Source organism: Vanacampus margaritifer, chromosome 2 (genome assembly GCF_051991255.1).
Source record: "Vanacampus margaritifer isolate UIUO_Vmar chromosome 2, RoL_Vmar_1.0, whole genome shotgun sequence".
Lineage (NCBI taxonomy): Eukaryota > Metazoa > Chordata > Actinopteri > Syngnathiformes > Syngnathidae > Vanacampus > Vanacampus margaritifer.
Genome location: NC_135433.1, coordinates 31,103,635 through 31,127,259, shown reverse-complemented (window position 1 = coordinate 31,127,259; position 23,625 = coordinate 31,103,635). Strand labels below are relative to the sequence as shown.

Sequence of the window (23,625 nt, the reverse complement as noted above, 5' to 3'; positions counted from 1 at the left end):
CTTGGGAAGGGGTCTGCAACCTGCGGCTCTGGAGCCACATATGGCTCTTTAGTCCCTCTCCTTTGGTGTATCTCTAAAAAAAAAGTAGTATGAATTATTTTTTATTATTTTACATATTTATTAGTAATTTTAGATAACATTTTCTTTAAATGAATTAGTTAATTAAATTTTAAGTTGTCAAACAAAAGGTAGATGAAATAGTTTCAAAAATTACCTAAAAATGTCCTAAAAGTGACCATAAGATGTCCAAAAAGGAGGGGGTGGGGCATAAAATTATCATAAAATGTCCATGAAACTACCAAGCAATCAGGAAATTTATTTAACAAAAGGCAGAAAAGAAAACGTTTAAAAAGTAACTTTAAAAGGTCCGAAAACAAAAAAAGAAATCCCTAAAACTACCATAAAATGTCCATAAAATTGCCAAAATAAAGTCTTAAAATTGATTTAAGAAAAGGCAGGAAAGAAAATATTCAAAAAAATAACCATAAAATGTCCAAAAACAAGAAGAAATCCCAAACAAAATCCCAAGAAAATTTATTTAAGAAAAATCAAGAAAGAAAATGTTTAAAAAGTAACCAAAATCTCCAAAAACAAGAAGGGATCCCGGAAATTACCATAAAAAGCCCACAAAATTGCCAAACAATTCAGAAAACTGATGGCAAAAAAATGTCCACAAAAAAAACATAAAATGTCCATTGACCATATAACATGATGTCCATAAAATTGTCAAAAATGTAAAACATTTAACAGAAAGGCAGACATGTTTAAAAATGTATGGAAAGAACATGAATCTCCATGTATTGGACGCTGCTTATATTTTGTTATGGTGCAGATTTTTGGCCCTTCGTACATTAGACTAATACACTGTTTCCTTTATCACAATGTTCAAATTTTTGTGGCTCCAGACAGATTTTTTGTTATTTGGCCTAAAATGGCGCTTTTGACAGTAAAGGTTGCCGGCCCCTGCCCTAGGTTATGTAAACTTTCAAGCACAACTGTAGGAAAACCCCGAGTATCGAAAGTATGCTGTCCACATATACTGTAGTTAATCACCTCTGCTGTGTCACAGTACACAATTTCTAAACTAGTAGATTTGTGCAGAACAAAATCAAGTCATATTTTCAAACCAGTGATAATAACACTGCTGTTGTTGTAGAAATGGGACAGACTGTTGGATATTTGCTTTTGCCATTCCACGCCTGAAGCCAGGAAAACTTGTGCATCGTCTTTGGCCTCTAAATTCCGTTTCACTCTCCTACTCCTACTAGTGGTAGCATGTGGCAATATTTGTGACCCACAAATGTTGCTCACACAGTGTAGCTCCTCTAAATGGCACATCCATAGCTCTTTGGGCCAGAGGGTTTGCTATATGTGTCTTGGCACAGAAGCGAAAAACTTAGAGATACCAGTACACGGACCAGTGCATTTGCAGAAGTAGAGAGAGCCATCGGACCAAACAATGACTGATGCCCTGTGAATTATTGATCCCTTAAGTTCTTACAGTATTTTGTTCTCAACAAAAATACACTATGCAATCAATAAAGATTTTTAACAGCAATGTTTTATTCACCAAGATTTGGCGTTGTGTTCCCCTTTTTTTAAGCAGTAGGCCTCCATTAAATAGATTTGTCAATTGTATGTATGTAATATACCTTTTCCATACCTTTAATTATTGTAGCTCAAAAGCCCTTTGATTGATGTAGCCATTTGATTTCAGCAACACTCTTTACATCGCATTTTCTAAAGACACACTCATACTGATCCAAACGTCAATTCGTGCTTTGGCAAGTCTCCTGTAGTCCTGTTTTGTTGGTAATCACATACAGCGCACCAGTGCCAGCAGAGTGTGGCAAAGGGTCACTGCGTCCCGCAGACTCACAAACTCGCTCCTTACCCTCCACCCTCATCGCTTAGCCCTCTCATTGGGGAATTGCCATCAAAATTTTCCACATTTGCTAAAAATAGCAAGCAGACGCCCGGCCAAGCAGCCATGGTGCCCTTCAGTCGCTTGCAGTATGCTGAATTTACACAGCAATTAGGGGACTATTTTGTTCCCGTATTAAAACACGTTATGCAGTATCAGCTATTTATTTGTTGTTCTTATTCAAAGGGCCCTTGCCTTGGGGGAGAATAAATAAACTCAACTACGTATGTCTTTTAGGTGCTGATGCATTCCACACAGAGTAACATCATATAAATCATATTTGTAAAAATCATTAAATCATTTAATTTAATCTTATCTATTGCTCAATTGTTTTGTGACATTTACTATGATGATTGCTATTATTCAACGCCAGAAGTAGCCCAGCAATCAACCCTTTTCTACAGGGCTATGGGGTCACGGGTGAGCTGGAGCGTATCCAAGCTAACATTGGCCAGGAGTTGGGGTATGTACACCTTGGACTGGTTCCCAGTCATATATAATGCTGACAACCATTCACACTCACATTCTCACCTATAGATAATTTTAAGTCTTCAATTAATTTAACTTGCACGAGGCAGGGGAACACCACACAGGAAGTCCGGAGCGGAGATTTGAACCAAGAACCCCAGAATTGTGAAGCAGACGTGCTAACCACTATTACACATTGTTGCCTTTAACCTGGCCTATCCATTCCTAACCTATCAATCTAGTAGTAAATATATGACCACTAGATGGCATATGTCAAAGAGAATTGGAATCGTTGTACTAGTCAGTGAAAGATATGTACAGTATACAAATGTATGTAAAATGTCTGGTGGTCTTTAACTCATTCACTGCCATTGACGACTATAGACGTCAAAAATTCATGTGAACTATTTCTACTAGTTTAAAAAAAAATTCATTTCATTTAATTTTTTTATGAAAACCTAGATTTTTATATTGTGCTTTTATAACAGATATAAAATTAGCATGCGATTATTTACGATTAAACGTCCCTTATTTTTATTTTATTTTTAAATTAGGCCCGTCAGGCGATTATTATTTTTTAATTGTAATTAATCACATGACTTAACTTGTTAACTAACGATTAATCACAAAATTTATATCTGTTCTAAATTTACAATATTTTTTTTCTAGGTTTTCATACTCATATTAGCAAAAGTGGGAAAAAAAAATAGAAAAAGTTCAAATGAATTTTTGACGTCTATAGCCGTCAATGGCAGTGAATGAGTTAATAGTGGCATCAGTACAGCCTACATATCATAAACCCTACTACACTAGGACAAATCCATTCTACCTATAATGCGTTAAATATGTCACTAATTCAACCCGCTGACAGAAGTGAAAGTGCCCCCATCTTGCTATAATATTGTGGTGGAACAGCACAGTGCAGCCAGTTGTAATTTACCATGTTTGATGACACAAGAGGTTGGCCAAACCGAAACCCCCACTGTGTGTTTGTGCAGCTAGCTGGTTTGGAAGAGGAGTGTGTAAACAGGTAAGAATTCTACAAATAGAATTAGGTCACTTAACAAGATGGTCTTGAGGGAGGCCAGCCTGTTCCCAGCGTGCGTCAGCACTGACCTTTTTTCTGTTTGCTGAAGGGATTTTCATTTGACCTTTTTCTAATTTTCACTTCAGACGCTTGAGTGGGACAGTGTTTGTAGCCCCATTCATAGATGAATTCCAAATGTTTTTTTTCTTGCATCATTATTAGTGTTTGCACTTTGGCCAATAATGAGTGCATGCACACAAACATACAGGCATGCAGAGCTGATATAATCAGTTTGTTACCCGTATCACTGAATTCAGTTGACGATGATGCCATTGTTTGACAAATCCGTTTGACAGTACCTGATATGATATTACGTGATGAATTATTTCCTTGTGATTGTTTTCACAAAGTCTTCAAATTTAGGACAACTCTGTTTTCATTCATTAATCTGGCAGCGGGCATTTTCTGTAACTCTTTTGGCAATCACCTTCACACTGTTTGTTACTTGCCAAAAATAACAATCCTACCTGGGAGTGAGTGAGTAGATGCAACACTTTCCAGTCATGTTGCATATGGATCCACAGCACCATCTACTGACACTGCATAGGAGGAATCAAAGCTGCAGTCAGTGTATCATTTACGGAGTATTCTATTGGAAAGAAAATGTCATATGAGTTACCATATTTAACGAAAGCTAAAGAAGAATGACAGCTGGCAGACTGCTGACTGATTTTTAATTATTTCAAACTTAGCTCTTTACTTGTTACCCTATTATTTATTTATTTATTTTTAGAAAGAAGTTCCTTTGTTTGCCACACTCAGATCAAAGCTAAGTAAACACTTTTTCTTTTTCTTTTTAATAAATATGTCATATCCGGCATTGCAATGTGGCAAAAAAATTCATTTGTTTGAAAGTGTTATTCACAAATTACACAAGACAACTCGAGCACCATTCCAGCTGGCTTTCTTTGGGTGAAAACCAGACGACATCCTGAACTGGTCGCCGGTCAATCACAGGGCACTTACACAGACATGCAACTTGTTATATTCAAATAGACATTGTCACTGAGTGGAATGAATCCACACTCGCTGCTAAGAAGTCAGGCGAGTAAATCATTACACCATCAGTGACACCCTTACCTTATCATGATTGCGTAAATTCAAAACACAATTCAATACGGTAAAGGAACAATCAATTCTCTGATGAATAAATTAAATGATTATTGGTATTGAACTCATCCTAAATGTAGCACAACTGATTATCATGTCTGCCTCATAGTTCTGAGGTTGGGGATTTGAATTTGGGCTCAAACTTTAGAGTTTGCATCTTCTCCTCATACTCGCGTGGGTCTTCCGCCCACATTCCAAACACATGAATGTTAGGTAAATTAAAAAAATCTAAATTGCTAATGCTAATACATATCTATATGAGTGTGAATGGTGCTGTGTCTCTGTGCCCTGTGATTGGCTGGTGTCCAGTCTCAGGTGTTCCCTGCCTGCCCCTTGCCAGTTGGAATATGGATATCACCTGTGAAAGACAACAAATGGTCAGAAAACAGCTAGCTGAACAGTTTTGTTTCCCTGAATACATGCCTCACACTAAACACAATGTGTCATAAGGAGTCATTAGGTCATTTTATGTTACATTGTGTAACGTTTTGATAAACAAAAAAAAAAGTGGACCTTGCATAACTCTATGGTCACACTGACAGGAAGTAATAAAAGACAACAAAAAAAAAGGTATCCTTTGTGGTTAGTTTGAAATTAGTATCTATTTTTAGCATATACTTTCACAAGCAGTTGCTGACAATTAATATCACTTTAACAAATACATATTACTATAAATTCATAACCCTTACAAGCACATTTAAAAGTAATATCTATTTCGGCTACATTGTTATTTGTCCCAAGAAACTAATGTTATTTTAAAAACAATTGGATTCCCACTCCCATTGCTTCTTCCCTTTTTGCTGCCTACTGTACTCTGAAGTCAATGGATTATAGTCCAAGGTTTTTTATTAAGTCGTATATCCTGTCAAAGTGTGCGAGGGTGTGTTCCCCTGTACCCTGAACTTCAACACCTCAGCTCTACCCATAATGCACTGTGGGAAAGGTAACACCCATTTTGTTGACTCGTAGGAAATCCGAGGCAGACGCACCCAGCCTGAAGAGAATTGGAAACAAAACCACAGCCACCAGAAAAGAACATACGTTGCGGTTATATTTTCATCCTTTCATGTGAGCGTTTTTTTTTTTTGTTTTGTTGATTGTTTGTGGTCTTTGAGGCCGGATCTTTCCGTGACTTTTGTTGTTGTGAATTCTTTCAATACCTTTTGGAAATTTCAGCCAAGGTGAGAGAGCGAGAAGACGTATGACAGAGGGCGGGGGAGGAGCTGCGGGATTCTCTCCATGTTTGCAGACAACTAGTTTTGTTCATATGTTAAACAGAGTGTCACATGGTGCATATGCTCTTGGGGTATTGGAGGGAAAGGGAGGCAAAACAACAAAGAAGGAGAGAGAGGGAAAAACATACACTTTAACTTTTCTCACGTGCAGGAAGACGCCATCAAGCACAGAGGAAATTAGTTCACACTTAACCAAAAGGAAAAACTGCCCGGAGTGTCAGATTTCATTGGACTATGTGCGGATTGTCGTATATCTGCAGGTTTCTTTAACACGACTCCATACACTCTACAGGCAACTGTGGGGTCAAGATGCCCACCAACTTCACTGTGGTGCCAGTGAACGATGCAGAGGGCAACAGCAACAAGACAACTGCATCTGGAGGTGACAAACCTGTCAGCCTCAACAATATTTTTAGGAATGAAGATAAAGAAAATAACTCAGATGGGTCCCAGTCAGGTAAGAACTATGAGCTGGAGAATACTAAATGCTGGAAATGTTGTCTTGTAGATGATCATGTGCTCATCTTCTTCTCACTTCCGTGTGTCACGGGGTCGCGAAAGGCTTTCCAAGAAGGCTAAAAAACAGTGCATTTGTGTCATTAGACAGCCAATGTTTTGACACAAACAATCACGTGTTGTGTCAAGCTTGCTGAAGAGAAATGTGTCACTGTTCAACTTGCTTGAACCTGCTCGCCATCTGTTTTAAGAATTGTGTTGTACGTGAACGTTCTTTAACTGTTGCATGGCTGACATGAAATAATCCACATCATAATTTAACAAAATGAGAAGATATTTAAAATTTTCTTCAGTAGCTTGTTTGAATATTTATATACTTTGTGAGCTGCCATTATATGAGTTGGTTGCTAAAACATGTTTACAAGGTGATTAATAAAAAAGAATGTTGTTTTTTTATGTGGCCTTGGTTTTATAAGTTAACATGTCTCCCATGCTGAAACAGCCCTGCTTAAAATCCTATTTTCAAAAAGTTATTGATGATTTAAAATTTTAGGTATTCATAGTAAAGGTAAAGCTTATTGACAGAGCAAGTGGTATATCAGGAAAAAAAAACACAATTTATTTTGGTGTCTGCTCTTGTGTAAATACAAAATGTCTGCCTCATCGGCTCACAGATCCCTCTGGTGTAATGCAAAAACACGGTGATACTCTCAACAATTATTATTGTTTGATTGATAACTCTGCTAATAATTCAAAATACTCATGTCAATAAAAGTCAGCGATTTTCAAAAGGAAATTAAGTGGGGTATGCCCCCCCCCCCATAATTTAGATATGAAAATATCTAATAATTATATTAATATTTTTGCATGATAGTCTTGTTTGTCATATAATTTGCCCTCAAGGTTGTTATTCTGAAGCTAAAATGTGTAGTCACATTTACTTTACTTGATTTAATGCAAGGATGCTTTACTGATGTGAGCTAATTATTAGTGTCATTGTGCAAAAACAACAACAACATCATAGCAATGTTTCAAACAACAACCCAAAATGTCAGAAGTGTGATGACAGTGTCTTCACTGTCTGTAGCCCTCATGACTTTATGATAAACACATTTAGCACAACATGGTGTGAACAGAAGAACTCAAACCCATAATGCTGATTGGACAGGATGTCATAATATAAACAATAACATACATCCATTTTCCATTACCCGCTCCTTGACCAGTATTATGTTTCCATCATCTGGAAGCAAGACTATTCCACAGAGGTTGCATAATTACAGTGCACATTGAGCACACTTTCTTAATTTTTTGGACTGCCACTAGCTTTGTTATTGGCCATTTTCACAGCAGCCATTGTGTATAGTAACAAAAAAAAAGGAAATAGTTGGGAGATTCAAAAGACGCAACGAAGCTGAAAACAAAGTGAAATTACAAATTAGAAGAGTAATCATGTTGCTTCCTTATTTTTAGTGCAGCTTTTGGTACAAATGACATATTTTCCATTTTGGCCGAATATTAGGTGCATCACAAATTTTGTTTTTTGAGGGCGAATTATGCTTCTACTGAGCCATAACAAAGCCACCACGCATTTCCCACTCTTCTAAACACTTGTCAACTTTGTAAATATATTAAGAAAAATAGCAGCATAAATAAAGAATACTGTAAACCCCAGAGGGGTGGACAGGGGGGTGCTGGATAAAAAAATCCACGATACATTATAGCAAAGTACAACTGGCAACCCGTAATGTATACATTTTGGACCCAAATATAAATTCGGGATATAGTGAATCCACCATAAGTGAACCGCGAAGTAGCGAGGGACCACAAAAAAAAAAAAAAGTACCGTAATAGTTTAGTGAGGAAAGAGAGGATTACGGAAGGCATCATTCTTTTTAACTGTCATAAAACAGTTTAAATAATAATTTAATAATTCAACAGCCGACTACTAAAACTTAACGGTGTGTGGAAGGTGTTGCCGCCCTCCCTTACCCACATTCAGAGGACACGGACAATTCAGAGTCTTTCATTAACCTAACTAAACCAAACAGGAAGCTGGAGTATCCACATGAGGAATACGTGCTAACCACATGGTCCTGGAATAAAAAAGATCCACAATTAACATTTGGGGAAAAAAGCGGCTTCATCATCAGTAAGCCCTCCATGGGATTTAAACGTTTAAACAAAGATGCCAAAGGCAGAGCACCCAGCTGGGCAGTGATTCTAACGAGCACTTTCATAATGATCCACTTTATCTTTCATCAATCTGTGACCTAATGAAGGGCCCTGGAATCTGCAAGGCATTTCATGACCAGGAGACAACAATGTGATCTAGCATGATAATGTACCATATCAAACACCCAGAGGCCATGGCCAACAGTCATGCCCATTGCCCACAATGAATTTTGAGTGTTTTTATTGCCTCCAGACAGTCTGGATGTTTATCTCATAGTTGAATAACTATACTGTTACGTTCTAGGAACGAATTAGATAAAAACAGGATTCAGTGTGGCAGTGATTCCCCCACTCGCAGCTTCCCTGCAGAGTGGATGTTGAACATCATACGATAATAGAAATACATGGTTTACACTAACCTACACTAACCCTTGAATTAAGTTTTAAAGGGACAGTGTGTATTATTTGGCGCCATCTAGTGTTGAACTAATAATTCATTCATTTTTAAAAGGCACTATTAATTTCAATAATAAGGAAAAAAAATATGTTCTATCACATCAATGTACTTTTTTTTTTTGCACAATTGTAGGTCTAGTAATTGCTGATTATATTACATGGGACGCGGTGCGCCTTACAGGAGCAGTGTTTCCCACAGATTTAAATCCACTTGGGTGGGTGGGTGTATCTTTGGGTGAAGGGTTTGGGGGTGTTCTCAGTCCTGTTACTTGCGTCTCCTCTAACCTCATGATCCACAAGTGAGTGACAGCGAACTAATGTTACATGTGGTATATCTGGTCGCGACACGTTTTGTTTTGTTTTTTATATATTTTCATTACATTTTCTTGAAAACTTCTTGGGTGGTGGCCAGTTTACTTGGGTAGCCCGCCCAAGTATTAACATGGTGTGGGAAACACTGAGGAGGCTGATATGTTTTGCCGCCATCTTTCTGCTATGGACACCTGAAGAAGAACTTCATAGTTAGCCTCTAGTGGTGCTTGCAGGTAGTGTCGGACTGGGACTCATTTTCAGCCCTGTAGTTTCACACAAAATAGGCAGCTTTTTATATATAGCTCTTTTTTCTCTCGCCATCTACTACACCATATGATGCCCAAAGCGCTTTACAATGCCTCACATTCACCCATTTACACACTGTGTAAGTGGTCAGCTGCTGCCATGCAGGGCGCTGCAAATCGGGGGTCAGTGTCTTGCTCAAGGACACTTCGACATAGTGGATGAGGGTGTAGAGACGGCCGTTCAGTAGCCAGAAGGTTGGCTGTTCGATCCCCGCTCTCCCAGAGTCATGTGTCGTTGTGCCCTTGGGCAAGGCACTTCACACACATTGTCTCCAGGGCTACTCGCACTGGTGTATGGTAGGTGTGAATGTTTGGTAGTGGTTGGAGGGGCCGTAGGCGCACACTGGCAGCCACGTTTCCGTCAGCCTACCCCAGGGCAGCTGTGGCTACTTAAGTAGCTTACCGCCACCACAGTGTGAATGTGTGAGCGCATGAATAATGTATCAATTCCATTGTAAAGCGTCCAAAAAAGTGCTATATACTGTAAATCAAATGCATTATTATTATTATATTAGTCACCAGAGGTGAGGATCAAACCCACAACCTCACGGAAGGGAGACGACCACTCTACCACTGAGCCATGACTCCCCAAAATGCAGCCTGGGTAACGTCATGTCATGGAGGCTGACGTCGCAAAATGGATTAGCCTGATATGAGCCCCCACTTGGTTGATCTTTTTTATTTTTATTTTTTATTTATTTTTTATTTTTTATATTTATATTGTATTTCAGACCCCACAGGTTTTTGGTTGTGGAACTGGAATCACATTTTGACATGCGAGTGTGGTCACAGAAGATATTAAATTCATATCTCAAGGCTCCACTGTGTTTTTTCTCAATCTGCTCATACTGTTGTGTTTCATTCATTTGCATCCATCGTGTAACACGCGCTTTACTTGTGAATCCCCTTTAGGAGATGACATTCAAAGGGAGTCACGACCATTCATCAACTCTGACAGTGACATAGAACAGTATGATGGTAAAAACATGGCCTTGTTTGAGGTAAGGCTTGACAAACACATGCTCACATTCTGTCCGTCAAATAAGCTTGCAAATTCGTTCTAACGTAACGTCTAGCACAGAATGACGTTAATTTTATGTTAGAACTTAAAGCACCAACTTGCAGAAGCCCTCACAGCTCTGCTTGTTGTTGAGTCCACTTCCCGATACTGCACTTCCAATTGAGTTGCACTCTTGTGTGTTGAATACACAGCAAAGTGTACATTGCATTTTCCCTTCAGGGCTTATAATGACAAATATTCTAATGTTAAGTGTATGGAAAATGGTTTCTAATATCCATTTTCTTCTATGGTGCTTTGAAGGAAGAAATGGACAGCAACCCTATGGTGTCATCTCTTCTCAACAAGCTAGCCAACTACACCAACCTCACCCAAGGTGTTCGGGAACACGAGGAGGCTGAAGATGGGGTTAGAAGGGTCGCCATCACGGTATGAAATTTTAATCTAACCTGATAACTCACGGTGGAAAAGTTACTTCTTTAGTTGGGTTGGCAAAATCACCCTTTTAATTATGCATTGATGCTGTGTTTTTTTCCTCAGTAGGTTGAGTTTGACACTGCATAACATTCAAAAACTTGCTTTGATCAGTACTTAGGGACATTGGTTGACTTTGTTTCTTAGTATCACATTATCAGAAAAAAACAGCAGCACGTCTGATCAAATACAAGTAGCTGTCTATATAAAACAACAAATTCATCTAATGACAAAAAGGTTTTGGGGGCATGCTGGAGATGGAGACAAACAGAGTTTTGTCAGCGACCTCATAACGATTGCTTTGTAGGACGGAACAAATCTCTTCTTTTCCCTTTTTGTTTTTCGAACATGCTGGCACTGCTGATATGTGCCATGTCTAAATACAGGTTGAGGTAACAAGGGGATTATTATAAATACATTTTTATTCAGTTAAAACCCCTGCTTGATACCATTCTCATCATGAGCTGGAAATTGGAAAACCATATTATCCTTCTTCTGGAAGGTATACTGTAAACTAGAATATAACAAGTGGGACTTGTTTAATTACATTTTGATAAACAGCCTCTGTGCAGATTATCTCGCGTGATTGGATGAAAGGCCGTAGAATTCTGAAGAGTTGCTTTGTTAAGTGGTCTTGATGATGATTTCCTAAATCCCGCCTCCCGAGTGATAGTATCGCTCTTTCTTCGGTAGTCTTGAGAGCTTGTGCTCGGTACTGAAAAATAGGACAGAGCAATGCAAGTCGACTGTAGGAAAGGAAGTCAAGGGAGAGCTCAATTATAAAACAGGAGATGTGGGACATATGGTCTACATCGGGGTACTTGCAGCATGTTGACAAACAACTGAAAGTCGTGGAGAAAGTGAACAGCAGCATTAGTTTGACTACTCCAAAATTGGTATGTACATTTTTTTTTTTTTTCATTCACCAAGTAGAGGTGTTAGCGCATTTTGCAAATACTGTAGCTTTTGTGCTGCTTTATGAGATATATGGGAATGGAAGGGTTCATGTAATGATACTGCATACTCAGGGAAAGGGACATCGTTGTATATAAATATTTTGCAGTTTTACATCGATTACACCAATGTCCATATAGTTGCACCATGTTGTGTTGTGCCCAAAAAACATCAGGAAAGACTGGCAATGCATTTTTTAATTAGCAGTTCAGCTTGTTCTTCTTCTTCTTATTATTATTATTATTATTATTTATAACTAGGTTTAAGAAAAGTTCTACAACATAGTGTACAATTTTAGAATGCATGAATACTGTTTTACAGAAAAGTAGGGCCGGACCAATTTTATTTATTTATTTATTTATTTTGGAGGCAAATGCCGATTCCAATATTTGGGAGAATAAAATTCCATCATACAGTTAATCTAATGATTAATATAAAAATATGTAATGAATAAAATAATTAAATTTTTGGTCCCTTAATGCCTACAACAATAAACATATGAATTGCAGTTAGAACATGTATTGTTTATTTTTTTAAATCCCCATTAGTTTTCACAATGTTGAAAACTCCGGTATTCTTCCTGGGGTCCCTCACAGAAACTAAAAATAAAACATAATTCTTTACACAATCAGAATCAATGTAATCAACATTATTTACCTAACATTCCCAAGTGCATACATAAAATAAAATAAACAAACAGAAAGGAGCCTGCAGCTGACATCCTAGAATCACACTGTACTACCAATTTTCACATTTCATTACATAATTCATTTATATACAAAGTTATCTAACATCATTCATAATTTATATTCCAATTATTGCTTTTTTTTAATTAGCCTATAAAACATAGTGTTTTAATCATAACAAACATGTGATTGTTTTACAGTACTTTGTCCTTTTGTATTTCTCGAGATGTTCCGATCAAATTTTTGTTTGCACCCAAGTCCGTTTTTGAGTCACATATTCAAGTGTCTGCCAATACCGAGTGTCGATCCGATACTATGGCAATGCATTATGAAGACAAAAAGAAAAGAGCACTTCCAAATTGTTTTAACTATCTTAGTTTTTTCTTTTTTAATTTGAATAAAGGCATCCCAGTACTACTTTTTATATGACTGTAAGTCAGTAGTGGTTCAAATCAAGTAAGCAAGAGCAATATTTTATTTTTTACTGTAGAGATAAAAAAAATTGAAGCATCAGATTTTTTTCCAGCTGAAAATCATGTGATCGGCTCCAATTTCTGGTCATATCAAGACAACTATTTAATTGTGTTAAATTTAATGAAAGAGAAAACAAATCTGCAAAAATTCAGTTGGAATACCATTACTGTTGTCTTGAGTTATGTATTAATGTATTAAAAATATAATGGGCAAAAAAAATAGTATAGTACATACATACATGATTATTTCTTGATTAAAATGTAAAATTATATTAATTTACTGGCATTCCTGGGCAGAAAAAATGTTTTAGGGGTTGAATGTTCGATTCATTTCTGACTTGTCAGAAGTATTCAGTTTGGAATTCCTCCTTCCTGTTCAACATGGTAAAGCCCAGAGAGCTCACTGACAATGTAAGTCACCTTATTAAAGTAATTCGTTATGATTTGATTTAGCTCATTTTCTTGCTGACTTCATTGTTACACCAATGAAGTTTAGAAGAGCCACAGCCATCTTGAGAGATCTTGAAGCTTTTGCCTGTCCATCAATTTGTAAACAGTAATTTGTCGCATCAGTTAATAACATTTTGTTTTAGGATTTGGGGGGCTATCATCTGCACTTTTTGCCCATTTCCATCTTGCTTTTCATTTTCTTGTGTGGCGTCTGTCTTTATTTTTCATTTTTATGACCCTAAGTATTTTCTTCTTTTATTTCTCATAATATTTTAAATTGGCTGTATTGACTATAGCTGCTGTTTGTGCAATTCCCATGATTTAATTCTGTCCATTTTCTCTCAACTTCACAACTGCTCAATTTTACCCGTAGACAACACTCTGCCTTTCATGTTGGTTACACCTACACCTCTAACTAATACAGTATTATATATTCTTCAAAGACAAAACCCAAATCTGAAATGGAACATAGACATTTGGTGCTCTTTGTTTTTTGAATAATCAATGTAAAAGATCACACCTGGGCAACAATAGACTCCTGCCAGTCACATGTACCTACCAACATTTTTGCTCACATAGAAAAAAATGGGTGGGATCAAATGAAAGCTCTTCCTGGTTATATATCACATATAAATATGAGAACACGCAAATAAAAGCTATGATGTTGATCAGTGTCTGAGATTCATCTACCAATGTCCGATCTGAATATTTAAAAATAAACGAATCTGTACTTTTTCAGTATACTGTACATACATTAGATAGGTAGACAGGTGGATGGACAGACAGACACGGTGAGAGTGAGCGAGAGAGTACACTGAAATTGGAAAAGGCCAACTAAATATGCATAAAAATGTCCATCTTTGCCCGGTCTCACCCATTTTTCTCTTTCTTCTCAAGGTCCCCCAAATGGGAACGTTTATTGGGGTGTATCTGCCCTGCCTGCAGAACATTCTGGGTGTGATCCTTTTCTTGCGTCTCACCTGGATTGTCGGGACAGCGGGAATCCTTGGCACCTTCGCCATTGTGTCCATGTGCTGCATTTGTGTGAGTGAATGTTCAGCCGTTAATTCACATTTTGGTGCCTAAGCTTTGAGCGTTTCGGAGAAAAAGAATGCAAATTTTACTTTACTTGAGTGACGAAGCCAGCAGCTGTAGAAAGAGATGATTGTTCTCAACACTCATGTGATGTGAACAATCTGTACCCCACAGCCCACTCTTCGCCAATGTTTATCCAATCAGATGCTTTACACGTCAAGGCATTGGTTTGTATTTGATTGTATGGATGTTCGACTCCAATGCATTCGACTTTCGGATCAGAAATAATCTGTTACGTAATTTGTGAATGGAAACAAGGCCAACTATAGTAAAAATGATCGGATATCAGCTGTGACCAGCCATGAATTTCTCACAAGTACGCAAGTAGGGAGAACATTTTGTGGTCCAGCTTGTCAAAGGATCACACTGGAATTGCGACAAAGTGTACCTCGTTCACTCGATTATGCATAAATGAACAATTGTTCATGTTATTTTCTCCAACAAATATTTTTTATTTTCTTAAAATGTTAACTTGTTACATATCAGTAAAAAAAAAAAAGATATACACACTGTATACAATGAGTATAGTAAAATTAAAACATCAAAAACATAAAAGAAAAAAAATACAATAAATTCTTCCACTTGAGTGCTCCTTCTTTCGAGGAGCAATTCAAAGCAGGACAGAACTAGTTTCTGACTATTGTAAAGTTAATTATTTGTAAAGAGACAAATAATTATATTGTGGCTTTTGGACCTACGGGCTATGTGTCCATCATTTGTACTGCGTGATTTTCAAGTTAAATGGTGTGACAGTTGTTTTTGGAGCAACAGTGGAAATCTTCATACTGGTTGCAACATACCGGAAATGCACAAATATAGGGCGCCACTCTTTCCATTGCACACACTTTTTAAGAAAAGTTGTGCATTATGATGTCATGTTTAGTAATGGTGGGAATCTTTTGCCATCTCACAATTTAATCACAATGACTGTCTGATGGAAGCTGACCCCCCCCTCCCCCCCACAAGTGTTATGTTCTTTAATAATCAATTATTGAACATGTATCAATTGATTCAGAATTGTTTACATATGTACAGTACAATCTCGATGAATCTATGGACGAATTATTCCTCCCACCCTTGATAAGTAATGCAAACCTGTCCAGTGCCAATTAAAGTAATACACCTCATGAAAGTTTTATGCAGTACTGACTTTAGTTATAAACTTATAATGTAAGTGTTAACATAAGTGATAATGGAGGGTAGGCAATGAGATTCTTACATATTGGCAAAATGCATCTTTTGTCAAATGTTCCCTTTCTTGGGTATTTGAAAAAATTCATGGAGAATTACAAGTGCCCACCCCCCACCCCACCCACACCCCCACATTCTTCGCTATGAAAGAAATGCTCAGCTTTCATAATACTTTTTTTTTCTTTTAATCGGGGAATCAATCAAAAAGCATATTGACATTAAAGCCATTGTAATTAGATCACATTTAATTGCACAAGGAAAATTCAACAAAATTATGGTCAGGCCTCAGTGACAATATATCGGTTTATTACACGTGGCCAGCAACAAATGGCAGCTCAAAGTCCCGCTGTATATGATTGCTTGCATGATCCTTGAAAAATTTGTTGTTGTTTTTTTTTTTTAAATACAATGGAAGATTGAAGGGTGAACGTAATCCATTTATCCAGCCACAGATTATTTTTTCCCCAGAGGAAATGAAAACTATCCCTTCCATGCAGCTGGCATGGGCTTGATTTCCACTCAAAAAGGGTTGGGAGGGTTACTTTTAAAATGTAATCCATTACAGTTACAAGTTACCTGCTAAAAAATGTAGTTAGTAATGTAATCCAAGTACCATAATGTTAAAGTAGTGTAACTGGATTACTTTTGGATTACTCCAATATTGAGTATGCTCATGAAGACAAAATAAAAATAAATATCACCACATTATATATTCTATACAATGTGCCCCTTTTATTTGCAGCCTACAAATAGCAAAAATCCTTGTGTAATTAAAAAGCATGTAGGCTATTGATTGATTGACTGAAGGCCATATGCTGTTTTCAAACTGTCACTGAAAGCAACCACACCTCACAGATAGATAGATAGATAGATAGATAGATAGATAGATAGATAGATAGATAGTCATCCAATGAGGATGACGATGTGTGACATCAACTGCAAAATGAATTTTTATCCCAGTCACAAGTTTAGCCGTGTATATGTTGTGCATGATGTTTAAATAGTGAATTGGTGGGAGGAAGATTTGTTTGGAAGGTGTAACTCACATTATGGTTGTAGGCTAACGGGCTAGCTAGCAAGAAGCTAAAGCCTGTAGCATGCCGCTGGACTCTCAGCTCAAACTTTCGCTCTGAGTAAGTTCCAGTGAATACCGGTCGCTATTTCCTCTCCTCCCGTCCGTGAAGCTTTTTCAAACTGCCGGCGTGTGAAGGACACGACTTGTCAGTCCGTTCGTTCCCACCTCCCTGACATGTAGCAACGGTCCCACTCGGGCGGGCGTGCACGCGCTCTCTCTCTCTCTGTCTTTCTCTCTCTCTCTCTCTTTGTCTCTCTCTTTCTTTCGCCCTCTTTCGCACTCTTTCTCATCGTAGAAATTGTAATCCCTCGAAGTAATCCCCATTTTTAATAAATGTACCTGTAATCTGATTACATGTTTTTTCCTGTAACTGTAATGGAATACAGTTGAATGTTTTTTGCAATCTGATTACGTAACGGTGGCACATTTATTCCGTTACTCCCCAAGCCTGCACTCAACCTAACTGTGTTTTATTTTCCTTCCAGACATTGCTTACAGCCATATCAATGAGCGCCATAGCAACAAATGGAGTTGTCCCAGGTAAATAACTGTAATTTTTCCTCCACAGTTTTTATAGAACTTTTTAACTTTAGCAATATTGCTGTAACCGGAAAAATTGTAGCAATGTTTCCTAATATAATGCAAAATGAACACATACAGCCTTGACCTAAATGAGTATGGTTAATATTTTAGCTACTACCACACAAGCCATTCGATCACGGCGGCATGCTTAATAATATTTGTTATACAAAAGTTCTTTTAGATGTCTACAATGCAAAACACTGTCTTTTGAGTTTGCTGAAATCTAACCAGGTTAAAGTTTCTCTAAAGCGGGCGGCTCCTACTACATGATCTCCAGATCACTGGGACCAGAGTTTGGTGGAGCAGTTGGTCTGTGTTTCTACTTGGGGACCACCTTCGCTGGATCCTTGTACATACTCGGCACCATTGAGATTCTGCTGGTATGTGGCCACAGTGATAGTTCCGAGCAAGACTTTGACTGTTTAACTCAAACATACCTCTCCATTGCCAGACATACATTGTTCCAACAGCAACGGTGTTTGAGGCCACAAGTATAGAAAGTGAAGGAACAGCTGCGCTCAACAATGTGCGTGTCTACGGGACTTGTTGCCTGCTTTTGATGGCACTTATTGTGTTTGTTGGGGTAAAGTATGTATCCACAGTGACACATATACACGTACAAACCCACATGGACATATTAACCTCCTATTTTTTGACCTCTTGCGTGCAGGTACGTGAACAAACTGGCCCTGGTGTTTTTGGCCTGTGTCATGCTCTCCATCATGGCCACATATGCAGGAGTCATCAAGTCGGTCATTGGACCACCAGAGTTTACGTGAGTAAGCGGCCAAATGAGCCGGCCTCGTTTGTTATTTAGCAAGACGGTTTCTTATACAGTGGTGCCTTGAGATACAAGCAATACAGCTTACAGGGTTTGGAGTTACGAGCCTTAGTTTTTTCTTCAAGCAAAGAGTTTAAGTTTGAGGAGTTTACTTTTAGACTGTACACATAAAACAAAGATAATTATACATCATCTTTCCTTTTCTTTTTGGCCAGCCACAGTCTTATAAATGTACTGTACATCTTATATGTACTGCATATGTACCTGTGTAGGTCTATATATATATATATTTTATAAATCTTGTGGTGATCATAATGATGTGCAAACAAATTCAATCCCCAAAAAAATCTGAGGCGCTAAGAGCTCTTTTTGTAAGCCACTTGTATTGTTGTTTTCTTTTAGACAGCCATTGCAGGTAGCAAATAGCAACACATAGTTATGAAAGTTATTTAATTAAGCAGATCATTTAAGGTTAAAAATGTATTTTATATTGCATTCTATTGTGTACATTGCATTTGATTTGGTGGTGATTTTTTAGTTCAATTGCAAAAAAGTGTTGTATTTACTTTGGCATATCAAATTTTAAAAAAAATATATATTTTCTGTGGTTCCAATCTGCCAGTATAATTAATACCGAATGTGCTGAGCCTGTGTCAAGAAACAACCATGAAGAAACAATTAATTTTTTTGGTCATATCTTAACTGCATCTATATTTTTTACGTTCTCAACTTCTCATGTTACTTTATGTAAGTTTAAAAACACACTATGTTTAACCGCCGTTTTACTGCGCATCTACCAGCCAGTCCAATGTCCAACTAGTCGGGGATGTAACGATATTGGCAATATCTTGATATCGCAAAATTAAAACGGCCACAATGTCATTGTCATGTCTTGATACTAAAGGCAGCACATCTGTTAAAAAAGTCAGGTTAATTTCCATTTGTGCAGTTCTCGCACCCTCTGGTGGCTAGTTTTTTAGTGCAGTTTAATTTTCACAAGGCATGTTTTGGCACTTCTATGTTTAAAATCCAAGCAAATGGTCCGATGAAGGGGAACGTGTAATGTGCTTGTGAAGCGAGTCAATATGTGGAGGAACTAAATGTGTGCGTGCATTAGCAAGTATGTGCCTCAATATTATTTGCTATTAGAGATTATAGGTTGTTTATATGCATTGCTGTTATGTACAAAAACACAATATTGTGTGTTGTTTTTTTAGTATGGGTTCATTTTTTTTTTATTAATATTGTAACCTTTTTTTATATTGCCAATTTTCCCACAATATCGTGACAATTATCATATTGTGACGATCATTTCGTGATAATATTGTATCGTGATGTTTGGATATCGTTCCATCCCTATTAGGGGTGTGAATTGCCTAGTACCTGGCGATTCGATTCGTATCACGATTCATAAGTCACGATTCGATTCGATACCGATTAATCCAGATACAAATCTATAAATTGAATATTGCAATTTATTTATTTTTTTTACTTAAATTTAGAAAATACTAATCAGTAAACTTGTACATGTACACTGTAAGATTTGTATGAAAATGTTTTTATTTATCTGAAAATTCCGGCTTATAACTGAGCCACTGCATTTAACAAACAGGTTGCAGTCTGTTTCATGTTTGAAAAGCACTGAAATAATGTTCCATTAATATACAATTTTTCCATGCTTAATGTATGAATCCCAACCCTAAGTAAGACGTTTTGTTGAATATTTCCATAAAAAAATAGATGTTTAAAAATCGATTCGGCCGCATATTGAATCGATTCGAGAATATATATAATAATAATAATAATAATATATATTGCAGAATCTATTTTTTCTAACACCCCTAATCCCTATACTAACTAGTGACTTGTGTCTGCTGTGGTTGGTTTAGTGTGTGTCTACTGGGGAACCGTTCTCTGAAGAATGACAAGTTTGAAGTGTGCGCAAAGACCGAGATCGTGGACAACCAGACTTTGACCACCGATCTCTGGAAACTTTTCTGTAACAGCGAACATCTCAACGCCACTTGTGATGACTATTTCAATCTAAATAATGTTACAGAGATACCGGCTATTCCCGGGCTCCTGAGTGGAGTTCTGAAAGGTGAGAAATATGACATTTAAAATGCTTAATTCTCAATGGACTTCCATTAAAGGTGGATTGTTATGTTCTTGCCTTGTTGTGAATCAGACAACCTTTGGGGTGACTATGGTCCAGCTCATACGGTAATAGAAAAGAAAAAACAGAATTCGGTACCAGCTCAAGACGCATCCGGTGATATATATAAACCCTATGTCTTCAATGACATTGCCACCTACTTCACGCTGCTGGTGGGAATATATTTCCCCTCAGTTACAGGTAAATACTATGATATTGCACGAAAGTCCATACATAGAAGATGTGCCATTACATTATGTGCAATTAAAAGTGAACTCTTATATGTGTGTGTTTTTAATTCCAGGTATAATGGCCGGCTCAAACAGATCTGGCGATCTAAGAGATGCCCAGAGGTCAATACCAATTGGAACTATAATGGCTATTCTCACCACATCTTTCTTCTGTATCCTCCATAAGCTTATCACTTGAACTCATTCACTGCCATTGACGGCTATAGACGTCAAAAATTCATTTGAACTATTTCTATTAGTTTAACATTTTTTCCCACTTTTGTTAACAAGAGTATAAAAACCTAGAAAAAAAATATTGTACATTTAGAACAGATATAAAATTTGTGATTAATCGTGAGTTAACTAGTGAAGTCATGCGATTGATACGATTAAAAATTTTTAATCGGCTGACGCCCCTAATTTTTAATAATCAAATTTTTTCTTTTTTAAATTGCGTCAGGCGATTATTTTTTTTAATTGTAATCAATCGCATGACTTCAATAGTTAACTCACGATTAATCACAAATGTAATATCTGTTCTAAATGTACAATTCTAGGTTTTCATACTTTTAACAAAAGTGGGAAAAAAAATTATTGTACATTTAAAACAGATTAATTATTGAAGCCATGCGATTAATTACAATTTAAAAAAAATAATAATTGACGTGATTTAAAAAAAAAAGATTACTAAAAATTAGGGGCGTCAGGCGATTAAAAATTTATCACATGAATTCCCTAGTTAACTCACGATTAATCACACATTTTATATCTGTTCTAAATGTACAATATTTTTTTTTTAGGTTTCATACTCTTGTTAACAAAAGTGGAAAAAAATGTTGAACTAATAGAAATAGTTCAAATGAATTTTTGACGCCAAAAGCCGTCAATGGCAGTGAATGAGTTAATAGTGGAAAAGTCAACATTAATTATCTTTTCAAAAAATGTTTGTGTCATTATAGTTACATATTCTCATAATTCCAGGTTTATTTAGTTTTATTGAATTCCTTTGTGAATGTGGGGTTGACCCTGCTATTTTTATATTTTAATGTGAGAGACCTGAAAGACTATATTACTACTACTACTACTACTACTATATTTTGATTTTAATTTAGTATTATCATTTCACAGGTGTGTACCTCTGACAAGCATATACATTATAAGTACTGCATATACATTGTATTGTCAAGCTTTTCGTCTTAATTTCAATATCAGACATCTCCTGTGTGCTATTGTTTGGAGCATGTATAGAGGGAGTGGTGCTGAGGGACAAGTAAGTCGTTCTCTTATGACCCGTTTGTTTAACAGTCAGACGTACAACATTTATGTCCGATCTGCAAGTGTTTACATTGTAAATGATCTTGATACTGACTGGAAGCATAGAATATAGTTCAAATATTTATGTTTTGTGTCGAGGCATAACATACTGTGACCTTGCCTGTGCTTGTTCCAGGTTTGGGGAGTCGGTCAAGAATAACCCAGTGATTGGAATCCTGGCCTGGCCGTCACCTTGGGTTATTGTGATTGGGTCATTCTTCTCCTGCTGTGGGGCGGGACTTCAAAGCCTGACCGGGGCCCCCAGGCTGCTTCAGGCCATCGCTCGCGATGGGATCATCCCATTCTTACAGGTCAGTGCTGTGAGCTTGAGTGATAAAGTTCGGATTTATGCAATGCATCTTGTGAGATTTGCAAACACAACTGTAAATGCAGCATTTACATAATAATAGGTGACCAACACTGATTTACAGTATGTTGTTTTTATCTGGACAAATACAGTACAATTTTACGATGAATTCAGAGTTTAGAGAAATGATTAATTGTGGAGCAGTAAGGTGAGTGAGTGGTTAGCATCTCTGCCTCACAGTTCTGAGGTTCCAGGGTTCGAATCTCCACCCCAGCATTCTCCCTGAGCTTGTGTGGGTTTTCTTCAGCCCGGTTTCCTTCCACATTCCAGAAACATACTTTTTAAAGTTCATTGAAGCCACTAAAATAAAATATGATTATGAATAGTTGTTTGTGTCCATGTGCAATTGGCCGCCGATAACATACTAGGATAAGCAGGATGGAAAATGGATGGTTGGTAACCTTCAGTACTCAAATAGCCATTTTGCCCATTTACACTGGGAGCAAAACAAAAACCCGTTTGACATCTAAAGTGAGGATAACACTGCGTACTGCATATTATTTTATCTGCATGTATAAAAAAATTGTAGTATGATGCATTCATAAAATCAAAGAACTGCTACAGTGAACGCAATCTATTTCTGCATGAAACAAAAACATTTTGTAAAAAAGACAGTTGGTTGAAGTTTACTTTGACATAAAATAGTCAATGTCTATTTAAGTTTTCTTCATATTCACGAAATTAAAGACAAACTTAAATCATCCATCTGCAGCAAAACAAAAATGCTTGTCTTCTTCTGTGTTCCATCATTTTATAGCGTGTGAAAACTGGACAATGCTGTTGACTGTCAACTTGACTTAACAAAGAATATTTCACTTAAGAATCTAAAATATGATTTTTAAAAAATCCCTGGTTAATGTGATTTCAACATCAGGGCTGTACAGCGAACACATCTCCTCAGTCCTTCATTTTCACACATAATTGCAAGTTGCCACCTATGATTATGAGGCACGTTTGTTAGTTCATGTAGTCATGACATTGATTCAACATTCTGTTTTATTCCACCCCCCCCCCGTCCCGGCTTGATTCATCGTTTGTTGACCGGGGGTCAAATAGCTCAACAAACTGTGGCGCCTGGTGTCGCACGTTGGTGTGTGATGTATATTTTTGATTTGTTTTATTTTAATGTTAAAAGAGCACCTTAATCTTCAAATTTAAAGTTACACTGAAAAATGAACAAAAGTACTTTAAAATGACTTCTTGTTATTCATTTTTCAAAGTAACTAAGACAAATTTCACTATGACTGCAGAA

At 37.1% G+C, this 23,625-nt stretch overlaps 1 protein-coding gene across 2 annotated transcripts in view; it reads left to right on the top strand.

Annotated features, from left to right (window-relative positions):
* Positions 1-5,531: 5,531 nt before the first annotated feature.
* LOC144044016 (solute carrier family 12 member 7-like) overlaps positions 5,532-23,625 on the top strand; it is a 29,654-nt gene continuing 11,560 nt past the window's right edge. For both annotated transcript variants that reach the window (XM_077558175.1, XM_077558174.1), the window contains exons 1-14: positions 5,532-5,657; positions 6,117-6,281; positions 10,441-10,529; positions 10,850-10,975; positions 14,481-14,627; positions 17,430-17,484; positions 17,776-17,906; positions 17,978-18,114; positions 18,197-18,301; positions 20,197-20,408; positions 20,496-20,663; positions 20,767-20,865; positions 21,905-21,962; positions 22,143-22,317. In XM_077558175.1, coding sequence (XP_077414301.1) covers positions 6,134-6,281; positions 10,441-10,529; positions 10,850-10,975; positions 14,481-14,627; positions 17,430-17,484; positions 17,776-17,906; positions 17,978-18,114; positions 18,197-18,301; positions 20,197-20,408; positions 20,496-20,663; positions 20,767-20,865; positions 21,905-21,962; positions 22,143-22,317 — 1,650 coding nt within the window. In that variant the 5' untranslated portion in view covers positions 5,532-5,657; positions 6,117-6,133. The remainder of the gene's footprint in view (positions 5,658-6,116; positions 6,282-10,440; positions 10,530-10,849; positions 10,976-14,480; positions 14,628-17,429; positions 17,485-17,775; positions 17,907-17,977; positions 18,115-18,196; positions 18,302-20,196; positions 20,409-20,495; positions 20,664-20,766; positions 20,866-21,904; positions 21,963-22,142; positions 22,318-23,625) is intronic.